Source organism: Labrus bergylta, chromosome 18 (genome assembly GCF_963930695.1).
Source record: "Labrus bergylta chromosome 18, fLabBer1.1, whole genome shotgun sequence".
NCBI lineage: Eukaryota > Metazoa > Chordata > Actinopteri > Labriformes > Labridae > Labrus > Labrus bergylta.
In genome coordinates this window covers 21215605-21243603 of record NC_089212.1, presented here as the reverse complement: position 1 = coordinate 21243603, position 27999 = coordinate 21215605, and the positions used below count along the sequence as shown (strand labels likewise).

The following is a 27999-nucleotide window of genomic DNA, read 5'->3' as shown; positions in this document are numbered from 1 at the left end:
CATGCGTGCTCTTCTATGTTTTAATGTCAAATTGCTACTATTCACAGGCAGGAGGCAGATGTAATGGACAAATTGATACATCGTCTGATTTCAGGGAGAAACTCTATTTTCAAATGATTTGCCTATTTACAATGAGATCATGTAGGAATACTTTCAATGAAGTTTGTCAGGTATCATGTTAGAAACACCGCTGCCTGACAAATATCAGTTATTGGTTCAAATAGCCTGATCAGTCATTTCACGTCTTTGTTGCTGCCTTTTATCCAAATCGGGAAATAATGTCACAAAATCATCTGAAAGCATAAAACAAAAGCACACACATCATGCACATTTCAATCGAGGACTATCAGACAATCGTACAGTGCTTAGATCAATGAGAGATTTAAAAAATAAATAAAGGGATTGCACATGTTTACCTGGTAAGTTTGAGGCTGTAGATACAACTCAGTGAAAATAAATAAAATACATGTTGTATCTTTTGTCACAATGTAACAAATCTCCATGACTTCAATGCATAAACTAAAACAAAATTAACTCAATATGAATATTTAAAAAAAAATCGTGCTCAGTTCCTCGTACATTTTGGGACCTAACAGACAACGTGACAGTGCAGCATCAACCTGAAACTCAAGAGCCAGGGCTCACTGTGCTCTGCAGAAGTCTTACGCACCAATCATGTTCTAATAGAGCATTTCTATGATTGTAATAAAAACATAAGTGGGTTTACTTTTCCAGTATGCCCTGGTATAAGTGACACAAGCTAAAATAACTGTGCAGAATCTGGAGTGTCGTCGTATGAAGAGCTGTATGAAAACAGCTGACTTTATACCTGAGATCTTCTGCTCCAACATGTGATGCCCTTTGCAGAATCTTGAATTGTAATCACATGATGAGCAGACATCATCACAGAGTTAATGTACTATTTAAGGTTTAAGGTAACGTCGACGTAAAAAAACATTCAGCTTGTACCATAAAGGTTTAAGAGGAGCCGAGTCTCGCAGCTCTCTTGACATCATTCTTCAGAGATTTCAAATTCAGGACATGGACTTTATCTTTGTCCAGTTTCAGTCTTTAAAATCATCATGAAAGCCATATCACACACCCCATGCACAGGATATTCACTAAACTGTAAATGAAATCCTGTTATCTTTCATAGAAGCATCATTAAAGGGATGCTCCTGTATGAGACACACGCTCTGTGATGTGTTAAATAATCACAACAACTAGTTGCTCGTATACATGGGCGGACTATGTTGTGCACTCAAGCTAACAGCCACTGACCAAAGTTAGTGACAGTGTTTGGTCGACGTTGTCGCAACAGTCATCCTGTGACTGACAATAAAAACTCATCTCATGTACCCTACATTTGATGTCCCAGTTTGAAAATAGTCTTTGTGCAAGAAAGAACTCATACTGGTCATCCTGTCGACTAAAACAAGTAGCATCAAATGGGCGTCATGGTGTAGTTTAATAAGACTTCATAGGTAGTGTTACATCGGCAGGATTGGGAGCTCTCATATACAGTGCATGGTCATTCCTTTTAACACATAACAAGTGGACACAAACAAACAAAAAACACTTCCTTTGTTGGTTCCCATTAGGGAAGAAATGAAAGGATTAAATGAAAAATATCATGAATAATGGAATTTACACAAAAAGCCTGAATATTAATCCAATGGCTTGAAAAGCAGGACAAATGTAGCGTTATGAACTTTGCCTTCCACAATGCGATGAGGAAAAAAAAAAGCTAAAATTAAACAGACTGAGCGTAAAAATGTACAACTGTACACTCTTCAAGTAAATGTGTTCTTAGAGGCATTTAATCCATTATCCCTCTCATACGTCACCTGTGGCCTTTTTTTGTACCCCGTTTACAGTACAGTTGAACTTACTCTACACTTCTATAAAAATGCACCATTTTATTCAGTTATGCATTGTTTGCTGTCAGGAGCTAAATGAATGATCCAAAAAAAAGTTAAAATAATAAATGGTTCCTTTTAGAATAATCTCAACGTCTCAAATGAAGTGAAAAAAAGGTATTAAAGAAAAAGACAGAAAGGAATGACACTGGCTGCGCGTTTGGTTACGAGAGCTCAACCAAATCTGGAAATAAATAAAAACAATCGGTCCGTCACATGAAAGTAACCCGTCCTCCTCCGCTGCTGTCAGAGGTATTCTGCTGACGACCAACAGTGAACAGCAGGCCGCATTTATACAGTGCAGGGCGACACACCACGTTATCAATCGTAAACCTCAGACGTGATTCAGGCTGAAGCTTCAAATGTGCAGAGGTGAAAAGGCGTAGAACGGAAACTGGGCCTCGTCCTCATCCACAAAGAAACACTGGAAGTAGGGCATCTCGTCTGCGGAGGGAGTAGGACAGTAACAGTTTAGTACGGGACAGTAACAGTTTAGTACAGGACAGTAACAGTTTAGTATGGGACAGTAACAGTTTAGTACGGGACAGTTACAGTTTAGTACGGGACAGTAAAGTTGAGTGCAGGACAGTTACAGTTTAGTACAGGACAGTTACAGTTTAGTACAGGACAGTAACAGTTTAGTAAAGGACAGTAAAGTTTAGTACGGGACAGTAACAGTTTAGTACAGGGCAGTAAAGTTTAGTACGGGACAGTAACAGTTAAGTACAGGACAGTAACAGTTTAGTACGGGACAGTAACAGTTTAGTACAGGACAGTAAAGTTTAGTGCAGGACAGTAACAGTTTAGTACGGGACAGTAACAGTTTAGTACGGGACAGTAAAGTTTAGTACGGGACAGTTACGGTTTAGTACGGGACAGTTACGGTTTAGTACGGGACAGATACGGTTTAGTACAGGACAGTTACGGTTTAGTACGGGACAGTTACAGTTTAGTACGGGACAGTTACGGTTTAGTACAAGACAGTAACGGTTTAGTGCGGGACAGTAACGGTTTAGTACAGGACAGTTACGGCTTAGTACAGGACAGTTACGGCTTAGTACAGGACAGTTACGGTTTAGTACAGGACAGTTACGGTTTAGTACAGGACAGTTACGGCTTAGTACAGGACAGTTACGGTTTAGTACAGGACAGTAACAGTTTAGTACGGGACAGTAACGGTTTAGTGCAGGACAGTAACAGTTTAGTACAGGACAGCTCAGTACAATGTGGCTCTTCACACCATAGAGAGCAGGGGCGTGTCCTCAGAAATCTGATTGGTCAATCCAGGTTCACCCCAAAAATCCTAAACTGTGATTGGCTGTTTTTCTGTCTTATGTTAAAACCAGCTATTAGGTATTTTTTGCCAAAGGCTTCTAGCAGTTTTTCTTTAAATATCAATGTAGCATATTTTCTTTTGTTTGTACTTTAAATTGTAAATAGAAACTTACTTGCAATGAACTAACTAATGTTGCCATTATCTTGTGTTATAAAGTCATTGTTATTGGTGAGGTAAGATAGGGTAAATCATTGATACTTATTTGTGTGTGTCTGTGCCAAACATCACACTTCAGGCCACCCCTGTATAAATCAGTTCCCCAGTTAAAAAAGTCTGGACACACCCCTGTTAGAGAGAAGACGGAGAGGGCAGTGTGCCAGTGTGGGTGATGTCTTGAGACTTACCGTCCATGGGAAGGCTGTCTGACACAGAAGGCTCAGCTATGAAGAAGAAAAAAAAGATGTTAACCATCAAACAACTCCATTTAAGATTACTTTAAAACTACAGCTCCACACACGGTACCTTTCACTTTCTCCTCCTTGGCAACTTTCTTTTCCACAGTTTTTTCTGCAACAAATGAAGCAACATTGAGAAAATTAAATCAAAGCTCCGCAGATGATGTCAGAATATTCAGAGAGTAGTTTCTCAACATTCAGAAGTACCTTTTATCGCAGGTTCCTGAATCTCTTTAAGAACTCTTTCCTCTGAAAAAAATGAAAACCTTCACAGACATTTTTTTACAACATTGAATTTGATTAAATTACTTTCAATGAGACTCTAGAAGAATCACAAATTAACGACATGTCCTCTGAATACAATTTTAAAATGTGATGCAATCTGATTACAGTTCCAATAGAAGTCTAAACACAAGAAAGCTGATCATAATTAAATAATGAAATCTATTAAACTGATAAATGTAATTATAATTAACGCAGCTGTTTGAAAACAAGTGATTAGATTATGACTGAAAAGTAATCGGAATACAAATAATCTGATTATTATTTGAAAAGTAATATGATTACAAGTGTTCAGTTTTCCATTTCTTAGGTAATCCTGTTACCACGGTGATATTATGACTGTTCAGAGTAATCTGATGACTAAAACATAATCTGATCACAAGTAATTTTATTAGATTTTTAGTGGAAACTGATTACAGTCTTAAAATAAATCTGATTACATTATTTAAGTAACCAGATTAAAAAAAACTTCCGTTTACAGATTATGTGATTACGTTTTTAGAGTGTAATCTGGTTACAATATTTAAAAAATAATCTGATTACAAATAATATTCTTTATAATAAATATTCTTAAAATAATATTCTTTTTTGCAGCAAGGCGCTATCTTTCTTCTTTAGGAGCGATTCGATCATCTTTGTTTCAGCCTCTGTTTTAGACGGAGCTAATTCAAATAAAAAAAACGGTTTCAAACGTAAAAACTAAACTTCAAAAACATGAAGTTTAGTTTCTTCTCCATGTGTGTTTAACATTCACCTTTCTTCTCGTGAGCTGCTTTCGGCCTCTCCTTCACCTCGGCTGCTGAGTGTAACACAGGACAGTTCAGTTTATTAACAGAAACCTCTTTAATGAATCCCCCAACATTAAGGTGAGTTATTTCTGTTTTACCTTTCTTAGAGAGAGCTGGTTTGGCCTCAGCTTCTAAAAAGAAAGGAGAAAATATAAGTATTGAAATGTTTTTGTCTTTTTGATATATCTAATTTCTAGAAGATGCTTCAGCCTGTGCTGTTGCTGTAATTTTTTAAAACCAGGGCTCGACCGATATGAGATGTTTGAAGCCGATACCGATATTGATATTGGAGAGGAAAAAAATCTGATACCGATATATTGGCCGACATCTTTCTTAGATCAGTGTTCGATCTGTAGAGATATTGGATATATTGACATTTATCGTGATTATCCCTCAAATGGAATCATCCAACTCTTGTTGAAAAGATTAACAGTATAACATAGACAGGATAACTGGAAAGTAACTGTGCATGTACGTGCATCAAGGCCGGACACTCTGGAGAGTGATGATGATTGTTGTAATCCGTATAGCGCCCTCTGCTGATGACAGCCAGAAAGAGAACTGCTAGTGTAATACCATGAAACTCAAATTAAATGCTATTTGACTGGTGAATAAGTCAAGTAATATCAGCGCATATCTGCGACAAAATGAGCCGATACCCATAGTCACATAACATGCTAATATCGGCCTATATTATCAGCTGGCCGATGAATCGGTCAGGCTCGATTTAAAACTTTATAATCTTATAAAAAATGAAATTGCTCTAACTCCGTGGTCTAAAGAATATTAGATACAGAAAGTGAACCCATCTGCACCTTTCTTGGAGGGTTTTGCCTTTTCCTTCAGCACAGCTTCTACATCAACGAAACAAGACAACATGTCACAGAGACGCCATGAAACACGAGAAGCGTATTATCCTAGTCCTACATGACTTGTTACGTTTCATCACATTTCATTATAAAGCATGTAGAGTGGATTAGCAGCCACATCTATAGAGCTACGCAATCACAACAGAAACACACATCTGCTGCATACCTTTCTTCTTTTCAGCAGCTTTAGGTTTCGCTTTGATAACAGGTGCTAGAAAAATACATGTCCTATTAATTCTACTGCACACAGTGAAGAGAGAAATCCTAAATGAACTAGCATTGACATACTATAATGTATAACATTTCTAATGTTTAAATAAAGTAAAGTACAATCTGCAAAAACAAAATCAGCAAAAACACCAACAGACAATCGAACCTTTTGTGGGAGTCACCGGCTCAGCTTTCTTCTCCCTGAGACTCTCGACCACTGAACGAATGAAAACAACAGTCAGTCGACTTTCTGTCCATCTTATTATAACTGAGTGGATTTATGAAGTCAAGAAACCACACACTGTACTTTTTGAAATGATAAATGGACTTGAGCGTGTAGAGTGCTTTTTCTCGTCTTTTGACCACTCAAAGTGCTTTTTACACCGCAGGTCACACCGACACATTCACACACTGATGGCAGAGGCTGCTACGTGAAGTGACCATCAGAAAGTAACTAATCCCATTCATACACCACTGACGAAGCAGCGGGAGCAACTTGTGGTTAAGTGTCTTGCCCTTAAGGACACATCGGACATGTTGCTGCAGGAGCTCAGGATCAAACCCCTGACCTTTCGATTGAGAGACGACCGACTCGCCCAACTGAACCACAGCCGACCACATTTAAATGAACAGACAATTGGAATTAAATTATAACACTAAAATGATGAGGGTGAATTTGATGATGAACAGGTGAAATGAGAGTATCTACCTTTTTTAGTTGCTGCTGGTTTGACTCTCTCTCTCGGAGTGACAGCTTCTATGAAAGAAATGACAGTGAAATGTTTTCAGTGCATGAAAAGATGCTGTTGAAGAAAATAAAATGCAGTGTAACATTTTAAGGATGGTTTCAAACTCACATCTATGACTCTAAATGAACGTTAAGTAGTTAACAAACTAAAAAAAAACCCACTGTAGTGGTCGAGATGATACAAATAAAGAGCTGTGATAAAACAGACACACCTCTCTTCAGCGACACAGCCTTGACCTTCTCCTTTGTCAGCGAGACATTCTTGTGTGAAACTTCTGCCTCTGTAAGAAGACAACAAACGAGTGGGAGAATCAGTAAACACTCATACATGACATAAAAGTTGTTTACTGCTCTTTACTGTATTTTTAACCTTTAAAGTAGAAACTGCACATACACTATATTCTAGTTTAATGACACTACATCAAATTAGCACTTTCTCAAGGTTTTAGTCTTGACTTTCAGAATATTATCTAAAATGTCAAAATAGCTCTTTTTCAGACGCTTCTTGTGCAGAAAAGATTTTACACTTCCGAACGCAGCTATCACAAGCACGACATCTTTGTAAAATACCAAAGAAAACAAATATAGCATTTTATAGAAAAACATGTCAATGTCCTAATTTAGTTAAAAAAACCCCAAAATGACCAAATTTAAATTAAAATAATCCGTATTTACATGACACATTCCTTCAGATTGACCTTGTTAATCATATTAAAGGAGCAATATGTAACTCTGACACCTAGTGTTTAAAATGAGTACTGCAGTCCAAATTCAAAACATTCAAGAGAGCACATTGTGAAATATCTGAAAACAAAAGACTCACCTTTTGTCAGAGTCACTGGCTTGGCCTTCTTCTCCTTGGGAGCCTCAGCTACAAAAGTAAAAATAAGTCTGGTCAACCCCAGCAGCTGGTGTCCATGTTACTGAAGCATATCTCATTTACAACTAATGCAGTTTATTTAAAGACAATGCAGCTACAACAAACATGCGACCTTGATGAAAAACATGCATCTTCTAAATATTCTAAACCTTCTTGTTGTTAAGTCGGTTTTAGTCCTTCATTAAAATTAATTTGTAGCATGTGAATGTGAACAAATCTAAAATTGAATAAACTTTCTCTTTTGAGCTGAGTCATCATTATGTGTCAGCGTGGATAAGAATTTAATCAGCAGCCATGTTTGTAGCTACTCAACCACAACAGAAACACACGTCTGCTGCATACCTCTCTTCTTTTCGACAGCTCTAGGTTTCGCTTTGACGACAGGCGCTAGAAAAATACATGGCTTTATATATTCTAATTTAGAGTATACATGGAAAGGTACAACTGCAAGTACAATCTGATGGGAGGGGAATAAAAACAATTCATTTTGAAACAAGTGGAAAAACAAACCCTTTGTGGGTGTCACTGGCTCGACCTTCTTCTCCTTGAGAACTTCAGCTACCCGGGAAAATGAAAAGGACCAAAATATCAGTCAAGCCAGTTATTTCAAGCCCTTTGTTTCATCACTTAGTTTCTTCCAAGTTCCTGACACATCTTCAGGGTGTAGTGACATGCAGGCACAAGCCAAAAACACGTTGGTGTATTTCAAATGTTTCTAGCTCTAAGAATGAAAGTGTTGTGTATTTTGGCCTACAGTGACCTCTGTAGTAGAGTCATGAATTGAATGTTGGGACTGTGTTATCTTGTTTACTACGAGTCATGCTGTTGTAAACCATGCTATTATTGTCTTACAATATGGTAACACGTTCAGTTATTAATTGTTTTACAGGCAACTTGACACGGTTGGCATATAACAAAAAGGCCTTTTATACTTTTCAAAGCACCCTGAGTGCCTGGACCTGGATCATTAAGACCAATGTTTTTTCGTTTTAAGTTTTCCTGCACATCTTTTTTATGACACTTGATTCAAGCATTCACAATAAAAACTTCAAAATGAATTAAGTAATTTACATATAAGTGATGGCATTTGATTGGTGAAAATGGTGTAGTAGCTGTAATTACCTTTCTTTGTTGCTGCTGGTTTGACTTTTACTTTTGGAGTTACAGGCACTATCAAAGACAACAATATAAGAGAGAAACAGTTAGGGATGGCTGGAAAGAAAATCTTACAGCGTTTAGTGGAAAGTCGTGATTTTGTGTTTTTTTTTAAACACAGTAAGGGATGTTGAGCGTTAAATCAAAGTAAATGGTAAGCTTAAAGAATATTTCAGTTACTGGGTAAACAGACTTACCTTTCTTCAGTGGTACGACCTTGACCCTCTCCTTTGTCAGGGAGACGTTTCTGTGTGAAACTTCTGCCTCTGCAAAAAGACCAAAAAAAAAAGTAAAATCAATGCACTGCTTTGTTATAGCAAATTGAAAAAAAATTTTGACTTCCATCCTCGTACCTTTGACTACTGTAGCTGTTTTAGTCTTGAGAGGAGCAGATTCTGCGTGGATACAGTTTAAGGGTTTGTTAGTCTAGAAAATAACGTGTCATTAGAATGATACAGCTTTAGACAAATATGTCCCACCTTTTTTTGTTAAAACTGGTTTGGGCTTCTGTTTTGAAACCTCGGCTGCTGGGGGGGGAAACACAGGCAGTAAGTATCAGAAAGCAAACTTTTAATGTGGATTTTAAAAAGGCTAAAATGTGGTTCACCAGTCTTTTTAGAACCCGCTTTAACTTTCTCTTTCAGAGGCTTGACTTCTGAGAACATACATAAAAATAGGTGCGTGAAAAGGATTGAAAGTTCAGCGATGTAAAAACTTAAGATGATCTGACAAATATGAACCAAAGAAAATACCCATTTTCATCGGCACTATTTTGACTCTGGGTTTCACCACAGAGACATTTCTGGGAGCGTCCTCTTGTCCTGTTAGCACAAACATGGAAATAAAATACACATCAGTATGTTGACTGTTCATCATGTAGTTATAGTTTGTTGTAGTAACTGATGTGTTTTAAATATGCTATTCTTACCTTTTTTCAAGACAACTGGTTTGGCCTTTTCTTTAGGAGCAGCAGCTTCTGTGTGACAAAAACACAAAGTTTGATTTTATCAGCAATAATAAAAAGTCTCTTTTTCTTCTTTGGTGTTGAAAACGCAGACGGCTGTTCATCATGAGTCTGGTTTTGCCCAAGATTTCTGCCTCTTAAAGGATGTTTTTCCTTGCCACTGTAACTTTGCTAAATGTTGCTTAGTGCTCCTGGTGGGTCTTTGTTGATATTAAAACAGTGAGTAATGTATTTTACCTGCTCTTTGTAAAGTGTCTTGAGATAACATTTGTTATGAATTTGCGCTATACAAATAAAGATTCTGTTACCTTTCTTAGCAGGTGCTGCTTTAGCTTTTTCTTTTGGAAGTTCTGTGTCAAAAAAAAAATAAAGGTCACAAAGTGAAAAAACAGCTTTGTCTTTATATGATTAACTTTTTATGTTCACATTAAACACAGTAACAGTGAGAGAGTCATTACCTGTCTTTACAGGTGGTTTGGTTTTTTCTTTCAGTTCCTTCGGCTGTTTTGGAGCTGCCACTGGTAAAAAAAAAAGAAAATCCAAGAGTCATTTATACGACATTTATATCAAGATTAATGTAAATTATATACTAACTCAATTGAATCCTTTTCTCTAAAACTGTTTTTTTTTCCAGATTTCCAGAAAGTCAGTTTTAGAAACCAAAAAAAGATCCAAAATATCTAATGGATGTTTTTTTATTTGTTTACACTTATTGCTTGAGTTGGTTGATTAAGATTGATACATTTTGAAATAACAGCATCAGATTATTTATATTCCTAAAGAAATTAAAAGTAAAATGTCCATACCCTTCTTTTCTGGTTCAGCTTTGGCTTTCAGCTTAGGACCTTCAGAAACCTCTACTGTTGGAGATCATTTAGAAATATAACTCATTAGCTTATCATAGCTTTACATTAAATGAGTAACCATAGTAACTCTATACAAAGTGTAACTCCAGTAGACTGAGTTTGTGACAAAGACAACACTTCAGTTTGTTTAACAATGATTGATTCCTTTTGATTGTTGATTTAATACAAAGCTATTTACCTGTTTTTGTAACATTAAGATGTGCCTTTTTCAGGACAGGAGATATCTGCTTTCTCACAGCTTTCAGCACCTTTACTGCCCTCTTGGGTTCATCAACTGTAATGCACGATAGAGGGCATAACAGCGTCACAATTTTAGTTTCTATTTCATTTATTTTACAGCCTTGTACCACTGGTGAAGGCTTACTGGTATCATATCATTAAGCAGAAAATGGATGCATTAAGTAAAACAGCAGTGCCTTTAAAAAAGATATAATGATCAATATAAATATTGTTTTTTTTTAAGTTCTCATTGATTATTGACTTGTGTGGGTGTTGGCTTTTTAACCTGTTCAGACAAGCTGGTGTTTTCATGGAATACTAACCACAAGGATGAACAGTCGCTGCTATTTTGAACAGGGGTTTGACTCACCTGTTTTTGTTACATTAAGATGTTCCCTCTTCAGGACAGACATCACCTCCTTCTTGACAACTTTAATCCCTCCAACGGCCTTTTTGGCTGTGGTGTCTGAAATAAAAGAGAAAAAAGAAACACACGCTTCACTGAATAGAGGAAACTTCTTTAGCTTTCTATTAGGCTGTCTTTGGACTTCAGTGGGCCAGTGCACATTGAACATTTTTAGAATGACATACGGGGAGGCTCTATGGTAATATATGGTAATCTGTTGGTCACTCAACTACTTTGGTTCAGACCGAAATGTCTCAAAAAAGTATAAATAGATTAGCCAATAGAACAAATCTTTATGGTTCTCTGGCAATACATTCTGCTGACTTTTCCTTTAGACTTTCCTTTAGTGCCCAAAAGGTTTTTATCTTTTGTTACAGACTTTAGGGCAAAGATCCTTCTTCAGTGGCTTCAGGCAAGTCTGAGTTTGTTTGCCTGAAGCTACTGAAGAAGGGCTTTGCCTGCACCAACAAAAAAGTGGGTATGTTACATTTAGGTGTGCTGTCCTAACATACTTTTGTGTATAGTATAGCCTCACATATCTGAGTATCATAATTCTAACTGGATGATGTAGGAAATGTAATTTCATTCTTACATTTTGTAACTGCTAAAGAACATTGCATTGCTAGTCTAGACGTACCTGTTTTAGTATCGCTCTTCTTGACTGGTTCTTTGTCTTTGAGAGTCTTCTTGATTTCTTTCTCTTCTTTGGAAGATGTTTTTGGTTCTGTTTCCTCTTTGGTAACCTTCTTGACCTCCTTCTTTTCTTTGGGAGGCTTCTGTAAATCTTGTTCTTTAGAAGGCTTCTTTGGTTGTTTTTCTTCTACTCTAGACACCGTTGTTGGCTCGTCTTCCTTTTTGACTAGTTTCTCTGGTTCTGGTTTTTCTTTGGTAACCTTCTTGACCTCCTTCTTTTCTTTGGGAGGCTTCTGTAAATCTTGTTCTTCAGAAGGCTTCTTTGGTTGTTTTTCTTCTACTCTAGACACCGTTGTTGGTTCGTCTTCCTTTTTGACTAGTTTCTCTGGTTCTGGTTTTTCTTTTGAGGGCTTCTTTGGGGCTGCCCTTTCTTTGGAAGGCATCTCTTTCACCTCTTCAGTAGGCTTAGCTGGTTGTTTCTTCTCTTTTGAGATCTTGTGTGGTTCTTCTTTTTCAGTCTTAGTAACTTCTTTCTCTTCTTTTACAGGCTTTTTAACATCTTTGGCCTCTTTAATTTTCTTTTCTGGTTCCATGTCTTCTTTTGAGAGCTTCATTGGCTCTGTTGATTCTTCTAGAGGCATAATGTTTTCCTTGTCCTCTTTGAGATGCTTTTTGACTTCCTGTACTTTCTTTGAAGGTGTCACTGTCATCTTGTCTTTAGAAGGCTTTACTTCTTCCTTCTTAGTGGGTTTCAAGACCTCCTTCAAGGGTTTCTTTAATTCCTTCAGTTCTTTAGGTTTCTCCTCTTCCTCAACTTTCTCTACTTGAGGCTTTTTCAATTGAATCTCCTCCTTGGACAGTTTTAAGTCTACCTGTTTTTTTGTTTTTTCCTTACTGTCCTTCTGGTCTTTCAGAGGTATCTTCACTTCTTTTACTTCTTTGTGAAGTTTCTCGACTTCTTTTACTTCTTTGTGAAGTTTCTCGACTTCTTTTACTTCTTTGTGAAGTTTCTCGACTTCTTTTTCTACTTTGTGAAGTTTCTCGACTTCTTTTTCTACTTTGGGTGGTTTGACTGCTTTCTCCTCTTGAGGCTTCTTGGTTTCTTTCTGATCTTTAGAAGGTCCCTTTACTTCTTTGTCTTTTAGTGGTTTCATTACTTCTAGTTCTTCTTTAGGGGGTTTCATTGCTTCTTTCTCTTCTTTGGGAGGTTTTTTCACTTCTTGAAGAGGTTTTTTAATAACTTTCTCTTCTTTCGATGGTTCCTTTACTTCTTTCTCAATTTTAGGTGGTCTCTGGGCCTCCTTTTCTTCTTTAAGATGTTCCTTGACCACCTTTTCTTCTTTAGTGACTATTTTCTCTTCTTTTTCTTCTTTGGAAGGTTTCTTGACTTTTGCCTCTTCTTTCGGGGGTTTCTTTATTTCTTTCTCCATTTTAGGTGGTCTCTGGGCCTCCTTTTCTTCTTTAGTGACAATTTTGTCTTCTTTTTCTTCTTTGGAAGGTTTTTTGACTTTTGTATCTTCTTTCTGGGTTTTTTTTATTTCTTTTTCTACTCTTTCTGGTTTCATGTCCTCCATTTTGTCTTTGGGTTGTTTCTTTTCCTCCTTCTCTACCTTTGGAGGTACCTTGACATCCTTCTTTTCTTTAGGGGGTTGCTTTACTTCTTTAGATACTTTAATTGGTTTCTTGTCCTCTTTTTTGTCTTTAGGTGGTTCCGTGACCTCCTTCTCTTCTTTGGAGGATTTCTTGACTTCTGTCTCTACTTTAGTATCTTTCTTTGACTCCTTGTCTTTTTTGAGGGGTTTCTTTATTTCTTTGACTTCTTTTGCTGGTTGCTTTACTTCTTTTTCTAATTTTTTTTTCTTGTCCACTTCTTTATCTTTAGATGGTTTCATCACCTCCTTCTCTACACTAGATGGTACCTTTACTTTTTCTACTGCAGATGGTTTCTTAATTTCTTTCTCTACCACCTTTTCTTCTTTATGTAGTTTGGTAACTTCTTTCTCCTCTTTAGATGGTTTCTTGACTTCTTCACCTCCTTTGGAAGGTTTCTTTACCTCCTTTACTTCCTTGGGTGGTTTCTTGACTTCCTTCTGCGCTATAGGAGGTTTTTTGAGAGTTTTCTCTTCTTCAGGAGTTTCCTTCTTTTCTGTAGGTTGTTTCTTGATCTCTTCTTCTTTTTTTAAGTGTTTCCTGGCCACCATCTCCTCTTTTGTTGGTTTCTTGACTTCTCTTTCTTCTCTGGATAGTTTCTGGATAGATATTTTCTTCTTCACTTGTATCTTTATCTCAGGTATTGTCATGGAGTCGTTTCTGTTTATATGTGACTTCATAGCTTCTGCTACTTCTTTGTGGGCTTTCTTGATTTCTCTCTCATCTTTAGCTGGTTTCTTGGTTTCTTTCTCTTTGGATGGTTTCTTGATTTCTTTCTCTTCTTTGGATGGTTTCTTGGTTTCTTTCTCTTTGGATGGTTTTCTGACTTCTTTCTCTTCTTTGGATGGTTTCTTGACTTCTTTCTCTTCTTTTGATGGTTTTCTGACTTCTTTCTCTTCTTTAAGAGGTTTCTTGACTTCTTTCTCTTCTTTGGATGGTTTCTTGACTTCTTTCTCTTCTTTAAGAGGTTTCTTGACTTCTTTCTCTTTAAGAGGTTTCTTGACTTCTTTCTCTTCTTTGGATGGTTTCTTGACTTCTTTCTCTTCTTTGGATGTTTTCTTGACTTCTTTCTCTTTAAGAGGTTTATTGTCTTCTTTCTCTTTAAGAGGTTTCTTGACTTCTTTCTCTTTGGATGGTTTCTTGACTTCTTTCTCTTCTTTGGATGATTTCTTGTCTTCTTTCTCTTCTTTAAGATGTTTCTTGACTTCTTTCTCTTCTTTTGTTGGTTTCTTGACTTCTCTTTCTTCTCTGGATAGTTTCTGGATAGATATTTTCTTCTTCACTTGTATCTTTATCTCAGGTATTGTCATGGAGTCGTTTCTGTTTATTTGTGACTTTATAGCTTCTGCTACTTCTTTGTGGGCTTTCTTGATTTCTCTCTCATCTTTAGCTGGTTTCTTGGTTTCTTTCTCTTTGGATGGTTTCTTGACTTCTTTCTCTTCTTTGGATGGTTTCTTGACTTCTTTCTCTTTAAGAGGTTTCTTGACTTCTTTCTCTTCTTTGGATGGTTTCTTGACTTCTTTCTCTTCTTTGGATGGTTTCTTCACTTCTTTCTCTTTAAGAGGTTTCTTGACTTCTTTCTCTTCTTTGGATGGTTTCTTCACTTCTTTCTCTTCTTTGGATGGTTTCTTCACTTCTTTCTCTTCTTTGGATGTTTTCTTGACTTCTTTCTCTTCTTTGGATGGTTTCTTCACTTCTTTCTCTTTAAGAGGTTTCTTGACTTCTTTCTCTTCTTTAAGAGGTTTCTTGACTTCTTTGTCTTCTTTGGTTGGTTTCTTGACTTCTTTGTCTTCTTTGGTTGGTTTCTTGACTTCTTTCTCTTCTTTGGATGGTTTTCTGACTTCTTTCTCTTCTTTAAGAGGTTTCTTGACTTCTTTCTCTTCTTTAAGGGGTTTCTTGACTTCTTTCTCTTCTTTGGATGGTTTTCTGACTTCTTTCTCTTCTTTAAGAGGTTTCTTAACGTCTTTTTCTTCTTTGGATGGTTTCTTGTCTTCTTTCTCTTCTTTAAGAGGTTTCTTGACTTCTTTCTCTTTAAGTGGTTTCTTGATTTCTTTCTCTTCTTTGGATGGTTTTCTGACTTCTTTCTCTTCTTTAAGAGGTTTCTTGGTTTCTTTCTCTTTAAGTGGTTTCTTGATTTCTTTCTCTTCTTTGGATGGTTTCTTGACTTCTTTCTCTTCTTTAAGAGGTTTCTTAACTTCTTTTTCTTCTTTGGATGTTTTCTTGACTTCTTTCTCTTCTTTAAGAGGTTTCTTGACTTCTTTCTCTTCTTTGGATGTTTTCTTGACTTCTTTCTCTTCTTTGGATGGTTTCTTGTCTTCTTTCTTTTCTTTTAGAGGTTTCTTGACTTCTTTCTCTTTGGATGGTTTCTTGACTTCTTTGGATGGTTTCTTGTCTTCTTTCTTTTCTTTGGATGGTTTCTTGACTTCTTTCTCTTCTTTGGCTGGTTTTTTGACTTCTTTGGATGGTTTCTTGTCTTCTTTCTCTTCTTTGGATGGTTTCTTGTCTTCTTTCTCTTCTTTGGATGGTTTCTTGTCTTCTTTCTTTTCTTTTAGAGGTTTCTTGACTTCTTTCTCTTCTTTGGATGGTTTCTTGACTTCTTTTTCTTCTTTGGATGGTTTCTTGACTTCTCTTTCTTCTTTAGATGGTTTCTTGACTTCTTTTTCTTCTTTAAGTGGTTTCTTTGCTTCTTTTTCTTCTTTGGATGGTTTCCTGACTTCAGTCTCGTCTTTAGCAGGTTTCTTGGCTTCTTTCTCTTTCTTCAATGGCTGTTTGATTTCTTTTTCTTCTGGAGAAGGCTTCCTTACTTCTTTCTCTTTAGGTGGTTTCTTGATTTTTTCTTCATCCTTGCGTATTTTCTTGTCCTCCTTCTCCTCTGTTTTTTCTTTTAAAAGTTTGATTTGTCCTTTTTTAGAACGCTCCTTTATCGCTGCCTTTTTTCTGGACTCTGGCTTTGCATCTTTTTCCTCTACAGAAGGTGTTGGTTCTTCTTTCTTTTTAGTCTCTTCTTCTAAAAGAAATCATGAAGGTTAACATAGCTTAATATAGATTGACTTGTTTGTTACAGTTTTAAATGTAAAATGGTCTCCAAGCTGGACCATGTATTTTATACTTTTAGTGAATGTATTGAAAGGTTACTAACACTAAAACACAATTTGTTTGGAAACAAGAAGACATTATATGAATCAAGTTTTGGGTGTTTTTTCATCTTTCACAATTATTTTTGATAAGTTTAGTGTTCTCATGTGGCTTCAACGTACAGCGTACAAAAGAAGTAACCAAAATATTATAGACCAGTTATTAGACCTACAACATAGTCATTATCCCAAATATTCAGGCTTCCATAACATGTATTAGATTTACAGCGTTAAAAACACTATGATCACAAACACTTCACGGCATTGGTGTTAAATTATTACAGAGTTAGACCACAGAGATTTACAAAAACAAATATCATTTAGTCATTTATATGTTTTAATGCTACATAATGTATTACAGCACATCAAATCTCTCTTTGAGGGTTTGTTTTATGTCCTCATGAACTTTTGCAAGTGTTTGTTAGGAAATTTTTTAGGAAATTTAACAAATTTTGGGAACTTTCTGCATTCAAATCTTTGAGACTGAAGAAGTTTAATTTTGAAATTTTGTTCCAAATACTTAGAATTTTCCTTTGGAACGTTTTTATGTGTGGAAACTTTCATTCAGAAATTTTTACAAAATTTTCATTTTCTGAAACTTCAGAAACTTTAGATTTTTTTGGAAAATATCTGAATCTTCAGGAAACTTGTATTTAAATGGAATATTGGGGAACTTTCATTTGTTGTTTTTAGTATTTTTCTGACATTTTTAGAAACTTTTATTTGAACATGTCATTTTCTCACACTCACTTTGTGGTGTACCTGATAAAACATTTGTAGGGGGAGCGCTATAGAGCCATAAACCAACACTCTTTGGAATGACCATGATCAAAATGTAAATGTTTACTACCTCTGATCTGTGTGCAAAGCTTCATGAACTTTTGAGCATGTTCAGCCTCTCAAAAATGCTATTCACTTCAGAAAAAATGTGGCAAAGACTGATCCCACTTCAACACTTGTCATTTGGCCCTGATGTGCCCATGACAAGTTTATATAAGTGTGAATCATTATTGTGCTGAAAACACATTGATTAAACAGATATTTTCACATCTGATTGGGTAAACAGCAAACGAGATTGCTTCTAGTTGGAAAGTTTTTCTGTAACAAAACACCTTTTAAAAAGAGAATAGAATTCTGTTACCAGTAAAAAACTTGATGCTATTCTTTTAAAATGAAAAAAATAAGAGAATTATAATGAAGACATGACACTTGATACAGGATTCATTAAAAAGATTTGTTAGATCCCAAATCACAACCATTCAAAATGTCCTTAGAAAACATGTTAAGAAAATGATAAATATTCACACAAAAACTTTACATTAACAGTATTATAAACACACTTAACACCGTTTTCATTACTTGGTAATGAAAAAAGGATTAAAATTTGAGTTGATTATTGGAAGACTTTTGTACCTTTCTGACGCTTGTGAAGACTTTCAACTCTGGATCCGACTCTCCTGAGCCTCTCAAAGGGAATATGAACTTTCCTCTTTCGTTTCGGTTCAGTTTTTCCACTCTCACTGTTGTTGTTGTTTTCATCTTGATCGTAGATGATGTCAGAGTATTCGTCTAGGTCATGAACCATTGTTTCTACTTCATCCTCATCATCTAATTCAGATACTGCACTGGCATTAAACTCTGTTTCAGCCGACAGAACTTTTAGATCAAGTTGTTGAACAGATGGCTCTGTCTCCTTATCTTCATCTTCATCATACTCCAACTCCCCGTCACTCTCCTCCTCATCCTGTTTTTCCTCCTCCTTTTCAAAAACTTCACCATCGTCCAGCTCTGAAGCTTCATGGTCCTGGTCAGTTTCTAGAATCTCATATATGACATTAGTGTCATATATTAATTTGTCTTCATCAACGAAAATATCTATTTGTTCAATGTCTTCCTTTTCGTCCTCCTCCTCGTCTAGCAAATCTTCAGTTTTGGTCTCCTCCTCCTCGTCTAGCAAATCTTCAGTTTTGGTTTCTTCCTCCTCGTCTAGCAAATCTTCAGTTGTGGTTTCCTCCTCCTCGACCTCCAGCAAAATTTCTACTTCGGTTTCCTCCTCCTCCTCTTCCTCCTCCTCCTCTTCCAGCAAAACTTCTGCAATGGTTTCCTCCTCCTCCTCCTCCTCCTCCTCCTGTTCCACCAAAACTTCTTCTTTGGTTTCCTCCTCCTCTTCCTCCTCCTCCTGTTCCACCAAAACTTCTAATTTGGTTTCCTCTTCCTCCTGATACACCAAAACTTCTGCTGTGGTTTCCTCGTCCTCTTCCTCCTCCTCCTGATCCATCAAAACTTCTGCTGTGGTTTCCTCCTCCTCCTGTTCCACCAATACTTCTAATTTGGTTTCCTCCTCCTCCTGGTCCACCAAAACTTCTTCTTTGGTTTCCTCCTCCTCTTCCTCCTCCTCCTGTTCCACCAATACTTCTAATTTGGTTTCCTCCTCCTCCTGATACACCAAAACTTCTGCTGTGGTTTCCTCCTCCTCTTCCTCCTCCTCCTCCTGTTCCACCAAAACTTCTTTGTTGGTTTCCTCCTCCTCCTGATACACCAAAACTTCTGCTCTGGTTTCCTCATCCTCTTCTTCCTCCACCAAAACGTCTGCTTCAGTTTCCTCCTCCTCCTCTTCTTCCACCAGACCTTCTGCTTTGGTTTCCTCCTCCTCCTCTTCTTCCTCCTCCACTACTAAAACCTCTGTTTTGGTCTCCTCCTCCTCCTCTACCAGAACTACCTCAGCCTCGGTCTCCTTCTCCGCCTCCTCCCCCTCATCCTCCTTTTCATCTTCTCCAGCTCCTTGTTTCTGCGCCTCCTGCTCTTCTTCCTGGACCTCATCTGCTGTTGTATCTTCCTCCTCTTGTTCTTCATCGTCCTTTGATCTTAATTCCTCTTCCTCTTCGGTACCAACACCTTCATCTTCTTCATCCTCCACCTCCTTTTCCTCCTTCTCCATGTATACAGCATCCTCGTCTTTCTCTATCTCCTCCTCCTCCTCTTCTGCCTCTTCCTTTTCCTCTGTGCTGACATCATCAAGGATTCCTTCATCTTCCAGTGTTGGTTCCTGATCTGTTTCATTGAGGTCGACATGTTTCTCTATTGATGTAATAGTTAAAAAATTTACTTTCTATTAATGGACTTGCATCTGACTAATGAATGTGATTAAAAATTTTAAAAACGTGTGAATACCCTCATCTTCCTCTGCCTTTTTCACATCTGCTTCACCGGCAGCTTCAGTGGGAACTTCAGCCTCTTCCTCTTCCTCCAGCTTTAAGTCTGAGGCTCCACTGAGCTCAGCATCCATGATCTCTGAAACTGTATCATTAACCCATGTAACCCGTCATATTTGTCCACAGCTTTTGCATTCCATACAGAAGTGCATGTCCACAAGAATTCAACGAAGATAAATAGGAAAAATTTACATTCATAACATTACAGAGCACACACCACATGTTGCAGTTCATGCCCTTAACCAAGTTTGATTAAAATCATCTTTCTGTCAACAAATCTTAAAAAAAGAAACTAAACCAATCAATCTATGCACACTGCTCAATATAAATACTGCAAAAACGTTCTACCTCATGTATATTAAAGGTCACATATTATGTAAAATACACTTTACTGTGTTTTTCAATCAAAACTATGTGTCCCTAGTCCATCTAGAAATCCTCCAATTATGGAGATTTTCCCTTCATGACATCACAAAGGGCAGTAACCCCTCCCCCAGGTGGGTGACACTCCCACAGCTAGGTGTTTGTTCTGCCCTCTGAGTCTGCCTTCTCACCGTAAACAATAGGGCATGGAGTGGGAAAGGCCGAAGCCACACAAGCCCTTCCAGAGAGGGGGCGTGGTCAAACACAGCTCATTTACATATTTAAAGCTACAGACACAGAAACAGCCTGTTCTGAGCAGAGCTGAAATAGAGGGGTTTATAGGCATGATCAAATACAAGACCAGAGTGGATTTTTTGGTGGGAAACTTCAACATGTTTTGGGGAGCTTTAATACTTATTTAAACTGGTTGACAATTAACATAATATGTGACCTTTAACCTATCAAATACATAATTACATTATCATGTTTATTTAAGCCTTTTTGCCCTATTGTCTCATTTATCCCTTTACATATTAGTCTTTGCTTACTTTGTGTTTATTGTTGATATTTAATGTTGTACTTTTGTACATAGAGAGCACAGTTCACAGAGGTCAAATTCCTTGCGTGTGTAAGCACACCTGGCTAATAAAGCTGGTTCTGATTTGTTGACAAAAAGACTAAGACCCTCCCCAAACCCCACTTTCCTAAAATATTACCAACCCAAAATTAACATTTTCAATATTCTTTAGGTTTTTCTCCTGATACATGCAATGTTGACGTGTTTAATTCCACAAAGGTACAATCAAATATTTAAATCAAAACCACACATCATCCAGATGAAACAATCCAGATACATACAGTTATACAGTACATCACAGGAATGTCAATTGTTTAAACAAGGCTGCACATGGTCAGTTGTTTGGAAGATGCTCGGACAAGGCAGGAGAAGACAACCGAGGAATGCAACTCCAACAGACACGTATTAAAGACAACTGTTTGTGTTCAACAACATTTGTTACTTATGGTTTAAAAACATGTCAGATGGAACAAAACTGACTTAATGACAAAACACATACAATGCAGAATTCAATTAAAAGTTACATCCAAAGAAATGTCAGTGTGATAAAGAAAGAGGAAGGTGCAGAGGTGAAGAACCCAAATCCAAAACAACTTTGCATTTGACCATTCATTGAATCAAACCTGTTTATGTTGCATATCCGTTCATGCTAAGATTCAGTCAGTGCAAAATGTATTATTCAAACAAGGTAAACAGACAGTTTGATTGTACTTTAGGCTTGCTGTGTTACACTGAACATGACACACTCCAGCACAGTTCATACAAACTGGTAGAAAAAAAACAACAAACACAACCATGCTTAAAAGGCAACACAACTCTGCTGTCCAAAATCAAGTGTGCGTATATCTGCAATGTTTAATGGTGTTTTCTTACCTTTTTCAAGAGGGGGCAGAAATTCACCTACATTTGTATAAAAGAATAAAGAAGAAGAAAAAGACAATGATCTAAATGTACTAAATTATTTTAGTGTTTCAGTAAGAAAAAAGATGAAAATGTTCCTGTGACTTACCTTTCCTTTGCACCAGATGTATGTCAGACGGAGAAGCTTTAGGTTCATCTAAAAAAACAAGAAAGAAAACACGTTGTACAAACATGGAATGAATTGTGATCATAAGTTTGAAAGAATATTTTAAGTGTATTAAATGTAAAATCAAAAAGTGAAACCTTTTTCAGTGACTATGTTCACAACAGGAGCGGAAACTGGTTCACCTAAAGAAAAGAGGAAAATACAAAACTTGAGTGATTTGTTTCCACATCAATAGTATTACAGCTTCTGATTTGTTTTTTTTGTGTGTGAATTAGAGCCGGACTGATTAACCAGCCAGCCAATAATATCGGCCAATATTAGCTCATCCAGTGACTATCGGTATCAGCTAATTTTTGTCGCAGGTTTGCACTGATATTATGAGATTTATTCATAATTTGAATTTCATTGGATTAAACTAGCAGTTCTCTTTCTGGCTGTCACCAGCAGAGGGTGCTATACGGATTACAACAAGCATCGTCACCCTCCAGAGAGTCAAGCGGTGATGCACGTACATGCACAGTTACTTTCCAGGTGAGTGACCATCTTGTCTATGTTATATATCTTTTACACAAGTGTTTGATAACTGCATTTGAGTGATCAACACAATAAATGTGTTTATCTTTATCTCTCTCTACAGATTTAAAATAGATCTAAGAAAAATATCAGCCGATATATCAGTATCTGATTTTGTTTCCTCCCCAATATTGGTCCTAAAAAATCCCATATCTCTCGGGCCCTAATGTGTATCTCAATAATGCAGATCATACCTTGCTCTCCAACAAGCATGCTGGACATGTAAGACACAAACAAATCTTTCTTGTCTGTGAACTCCAACACGGCATCTTCAACCACTTTCATGGGATCAACAGACACTTCAGGCATGATTCCTAAAACATAAAAAACACAAAAAAATAAGAAAAGCTGCAGTGAAGACAAATAAAAACTCAACTTAAGATTTCATTGAACATACGGGCTTATATCTTCAGATCTTATAGTTCAAAGAGAAGTAAGAGTAAATGGAAAACAAGTGATAAACCAGTAATGGTGTTACAAGTGTAGCAGATTAAAAATGTTTAAACAGACCTTGTTCACCAAACAGCATTGCTGAGAGCAGGTCGATCTGCTCTGTGGTGATTTCTGCTGTCCTCTTCACAGCTGACATGGGGCTGAATCCCACAGCCTGCTGGATATCTGAGGAGCAGAAATGCCAAGTGAAACATACCGTTAGCATGCGACAGTAGAATATACATTAAAGAGGTACATACACAAGATTAAATAAAGGTTAGAAGCCACAGCAGATTATGTACCTGTGACAATGTCCAGTATTAGATCCAGGATTGCACAGACCACATCTTGGATGTATCCTGCTACTCCACTCACAAAGTCATTAGTAGCACCGAAGGCATTTCTGCCAATGACCACAGGGTCAATGAAGCTAACGTCAGTGGATCCTGGAGAAAACAACATCCAGTCATGCCAAAGTTCCAGTTAGTTACTTGGTTCAACAAAATGTTATATCAACATTAAAAAAAGACGGTTAAGGAAAAATAGAAAAAAAGTTGTGGCCAGTTACTGTATGAGTATTTTACTTGGAGAAAAAGGGATGTTAACTTTCATAATCAAGCCCAAGCTATCAGTAATAGATTAAAAAATATTCATTAGGAAACAGAATCAGGCTAATACTTGATGACAGGCGTAAAAAAAATGGATGTATTGTATATACGATTATGATATGTGTATAAATATGAAGCAACTACCTTTTGTTATATCCAGCACACTGTCTACGACTGCACAGAGTACGTCCTGGATGTAGCCCACTACTCCACCCACAGTGTCATTAGTAACACTGAAGACATTTCTGCCCAGCACCACAGGGTCGATGAAGCTCAAATCTGTGACCCCTGAAGAAACAAACAGAACATGAAGCAGTACAAAGAACACAGCTGTGATATCCATATCGAATGCTTACTTAAAGGTTAAATACTAAGGTGTTAAGAGGTTAAAGATTACAGGGATGTTAAATGAGGAGAGTGAATACCTTTTACTACATCCAGAACAGTGTCCACAATGCCACAGAGCACATCCTGGATGTAGCCCCCCACTCCATTAATGAAGTCATTAGTAACACTGAAGACACTTCTGCCTATGACCACAGGGTCAATGTGGCTTATGTCAGTTTCTCCTGAGAAAAACAAGAACATCGGTGAGAGGGATATTTTAATTTATTAGCAATCAAACTTAACACGTCCAGTTTTTACTTGAATTAGAGACGATGAGGGTAAATGTTGTGTTATTAGCTCAGTGGTTTAAAAAGGAAGGAACACGAAAACCCCTTTATAAGAAATAAGCATTAGAATAAGGAGTACATACCTTTGTTTATATCCAGTATAGTATCCAGTACAGTATCCACAATAGCACACAGCGTGTCCCTGAAGGAGCCCACAATTCCACCCATGAAGTCATTCGTTGAATGGAAAGCTCGTCTACCGACAACCACAGGGTCCACATAGCTGAGGTAGAAGTTCCCTGTGGTTCATATGGAGAAATATTTAGAGGTACAGTTACAGCATGGAGGGCAGCCATGCATGCAGAAATGTTATCGCGTAATGTTTACATCATAAGTAATTTATTTTCAATCGAAAACGAGTCAAAGGAAGAATGTTGCGACTCTTTGATCCAGTAGGTGTCGCCCTTGAGCACCAGCATGAAACCAAAACAAACTGCTGTTTGGTGACACAGCCGCTATTCTGAAGCCTCCGCTCTCCTCCAGCGACACACCTCTAACCCCCTCCACTTGCTTGCGCAAAGGAGTAAGTGGCAGACAAAAATGTCCTTGGCTGGAGGTGCAATTGCCTGTGGCCTGCAATGTTGTGTTAGTGGGCTAATATTAGCGACACTAGTTAGCTTGTAGCTTCACATTGCATGTAAAGTGACACAGAATGACCGCAATCTATAAATGCTGAGTATGTTATTTTTCTGTTCTCTAGTCCTTGACTAAAACAGCTTGTATGCTAGATTATGAGCCGGTCCATGTAGACATGATGTTAACACGGCTCTGACAACAACACAGCCAGCAGGACTCGAGCTTCTCACTTATTGTAGACGGTCTTGACTCAGAGAGACATTTACATAAAGTAGGAGAAACTTGAGTTCTGCTATATTGATTGGTAAAATGTCACACAGTCTTCTTTTAACATGTTGCGTTGTCTCACGCATGCATGGTCGTCTATTACTTCCATTTGTATGCTAAAACGAGTTTTTACCTTCCTCGTCTGAAAAGTAGCGCACAAGTCCATCTTTGGCTTCCGTTACTTCTTCAGCAGCGTACGTGGCAGCAGACATAGGGTCACTTAAATCAGGTGCACACTCTACGCACACAGAAAAGAGTCAAGTATTACAGCGGTTGCTTCAGTACTATTAAAATGATATGACCTGCTTGTTGTGGCTCTTTTCTTCTACCTTGAAACTTGTTGAGAAGACTGGAGACTTCATCTACGGCGTCGTTTACAGCTTGCACGGGGTCCGTCATGATTTGCTGGATGTCTAAGAACAGTAACAGACATATGGATAAATACACACATCTGATGACTCAGACATAGTTTCAGGTGTTTGGGACTTACCAGGGACTGCCTTGTATTCCACAAAGTCAAACATCACTACTCCCACCACCAGCCAGGACAGCAGAGCAGCCAGGGCAATCAGCAGCTCCGCAGACATTTTGAGCTTACCAAGGATCCCAAAACCTGTTGACCTGAGAGAGCTCGCCTGTGCCGCTCCATTTGTCCCGCCGGCTGCGGAGGACGATCTGGCTCCTTCATTAATAAAAAAGAAAAAAAAAAAAGACACTGAAGTTACTGTGAGAACTTAGTAAGATTTCCCTATTTAGTTGTTGTGTTGTATAACTTTATTTCTGCTTCTCTGGATTTGTCTGCTTTGTTCTTTTACCATCAGTGATTTACAATAGCTACTGTTTTCAAGAGGTCAACATAGACCGTATAAATATGGACGTCAACTTAATGATGTCACCCATTGGTGTCTAATGCAGACTTTTGAAGCCAATTAGGGGAAACGCCATATTGGAAATGCCGTCTCAAACTAACTTTCTGCTATCCTTCAGCCTCCTGACAAGCAGCTACAACGCGCCTGACGTTCAGTCGGCTCAGCCATAACCATACTTCTGAATAACTCTTAGCCATAATATCATCAAATGATACGTTTTTGAATTTCAAGTAAAACGGGCATTTTTGAATGGGGTTTGTAATAATTTCGGTTATTTTGCAGCCAGCCTCTACTGGAGACCCGTTCTGCAGGTTTCAGCACTCCTGCATTGGCTCCATTCATTCAACACACTCGCTCAAACGCCACAAAAAGTTTTAATTCATCACAACGTTGAGACCAGAGGTCGCCTTCAGGTGATCATTTTTGACCGAAGGAGGTCATATGCACCGACGAGATGTGCATATACAGTAACTACCTCCTTTTTCCATTTATTCAACAACACAGAGGTTGCCGCTTATGGTACAGGGAGTGCATTACATGGAGCAAATGTGATGTGAAAAAAATATATTTTAAGTTCTCTAAATAACAACTTAAGGAATTACAAACTTTCTACTAATTATTGGAAGCTTCCTTAAAAAAATTAGTTCCTCAAAACTGAAAGTAAGATTCTCTAAAGTGGTGGAAACGGTCTTGCTAATCATTACTCAGATAATTGTTGTTCATTTGAGTGTTTTCCAATCCCTGCACTTTCAAAACACATAACTGTTTGTGTTTGTTGGTCCTGTTCCAGTCTTCAAAAACAGTAAAATTAAAGTATATTATTAAAGCACAGTGATGACAAAGAAAAGTGTTCAGCAATCAATCAACCACTGCCATGAGGTGCTGATTCAACATTTTCTAGACTCTGCTTAATGCATGTAAATAAAGAGATTACGTCTTTTTATACTGAGCTCGACACACTTCACAAATAGAGACGTTTCTTTTAGAAGAGAAGGAATATTTACTTTTCAGGTCTATCTTTGTAAAACTTATAAAACAACGTTTTGAGGGTCTTTGATTGAGAATGTTGTTCAGTAATTGATAAGAAACTGAGCATAACATATTTAAATAAAACATATAAGCATTCATTTAAGCCTTTAAACATGTTGACAACCTACTAAACCTACTAAAAAACATCAGTAGATTAGGATGGTAAAATCACAGCCATCCACAGCAGAATAATAATAAAGATAATTGTCGTGATCATTGCATCAGTTATCCACTCATGACAGCCAGGCACGTGATTTCAACCTCGGTACAGTGGAACATTTTGTGTTGGCATTAAATGACATCCTGGCCACCATCAGGTAACAGCGTGTAGCTAGTTTAATTTTCCAAGTGTTAGAGACCCTGTAACAGGTGAGCATGCCTGGCTCATGATTCAGTTCCTCTTATTGAAAATGCTTACATGTAAAAAAAAAAAAAAAAGTCCCTTTTAAGAATTGTGCTGGATCAACTTGTGGTGTCACTGTTTCACCCCAAATTTAGACAGTTTCTAAAATAAATGGCATGATTTTCTCAATACTTAAAGCCTTCATTAGACAAACATTTGGTTTCCAAATACAACTTTTTGGAGCATATCACATAATAAGACTTATTTATTTTAAATGGTGAGTTAAGAAAGTTGCTCTAAAAACAGAGGTCAGCTGCAGCAGCAGTCATGTCTGTCACAGGAGAGCAATACTAATACCTCGGCTATATGATATCCTGTATTTATAGCAACCAACATTCAACACATTTTCCTATGATGAGCCCAAACCCTATCAAAACACTACCATGACATTAGCATCTATTACTCAGGATGTCTACGCTCTCATAAACAACTGTGAACATAAAAGTGAACTGTAGAAGTTGTATAATGTATAAGTATAAGTGCTGATGCAGGTGTGACAGTCCTACCTTCAGCCATGGTGAATTGGAGACAATTTCAGGTATTATATTTTGAGTGGGGGGCAAAGCCTCCTCATGCAGTGACGTTTATAAAATCACAGCTTCAGTAAGAATCCAATCAGACTCCACTGGTGGCAAAAACAAAAAAAAAATAGTCCCTTTGTTGTGAATTATTCCATTTTCCACTTGAGGGTCGCTGTCTTGTTTCCTGGACAATCTAATCCACAGGTTGAACTTCTCCCTAGATTAAAAGAAGAAGAAAAAACCCCTGAGATTTACAGGTGCTGGTGAATTTGGAGCTGCCAGTGCGGCAGCATTGAAGAGGGGGGTCTGGGGACGCCGGGGCAGAGGAAAGCAACGCAGGGGGGGATGGAAAGAGCCAAGCTAAGCACAAGGCAGGGCAGAGAGAGGGGAACGGACAGAAAATCCCACCCAGTG

General features: G+C 37.6%; 1 protein-coding gene across 48 annotated transcripts; it reads right to left on the bottom strand.

Annotated features, from left to right (window-relative positions):
- Positions 1–6: 6 nt before the first annotated feature.
- On the bottom strand, positions 7–27999 carry si:ch211-266g18.10 (axoneme-associated protein mst101(2)). 48 transcript variants are annotated; one of them, XM_065966332.1, is made up of 43 exons: positions 27571–27999; positions 25254–25445; positions 25093–25176; positions 24897–25001; positions 24004–24159; positions 23672–23815; positions 23391–23534; positions 22941–23084; positions 22717–22824; positions 22401–22520; positions 21771–21815; positions 21616–21663; positions 21480–21506; positions 19626–19751; positions 17868–19532; positions 14541–16327; positions 11675–14480; positions 11002–11097; positions 10591–10686; positions 10353–10406; positions 10005–10064; positions 9855–9896; positions 9511–9558; positions 9335–9403; positions 9190–9237; positions 9062–9109; positions 8936–8977; positions 8780–8848; positions 8550–8597; positions 7938–7985; positions 7770–7814; positions 7371–7418; positions 6760–6828; positions 6509–6556; positions 5966–6016; positions 5756–5800; positions 5536–5574; positions 4819–4851; positions 4687–4731; positions 3858–3899; positions 3718–3762; positions 3600–3635; positions 7–2363 (listed from the first exon to the last, which is right to left on the bottom strand). In XM_065966332.1, exons 1-43 carry the CDS (start codon positions 27578–27580, stop codon positions 2278–2280), a joined length of 9111 nt encoding a protein of 3036 aa, XP_065822404.1. In that variant the 5' UTR covers positions 27581–27999; the 3' UTR covers positions 7–2277. The 48 variants fall into 48 exon arrangements, 46 of the variants coding, with proteins under 46 accessions (XP_065822404.1, XP_065822386.1, XP_065822389.1 ...); XM_065966314.1 differs by having other exon boundaries at positions 11675–16327; XM_065966317.1 differs by having other exon boundaries at positions 4687–4728; positions 11675–16327.

Bases quoted from the DNA above. Each gene is read 5' to 3' on its own strand.
- si:ch211-266g18.10 (XM_065966314.1), bottom strand. The intron at 9,559-9,854 runs GTAACAGAATCT...TTTGTCACACAG, and splicing joins AGCAGCACCTGCTAAGAAAG to AAGCTGCTGCTCCTAAAGAA. The intron at 7,815-7,937 runs GTTTGTTTTTCC...GTATTTTTCTAG, and splicing joins GCCAGTGACACCCACAAAGG to CGCCTGTCGTCAAAGCGAAA.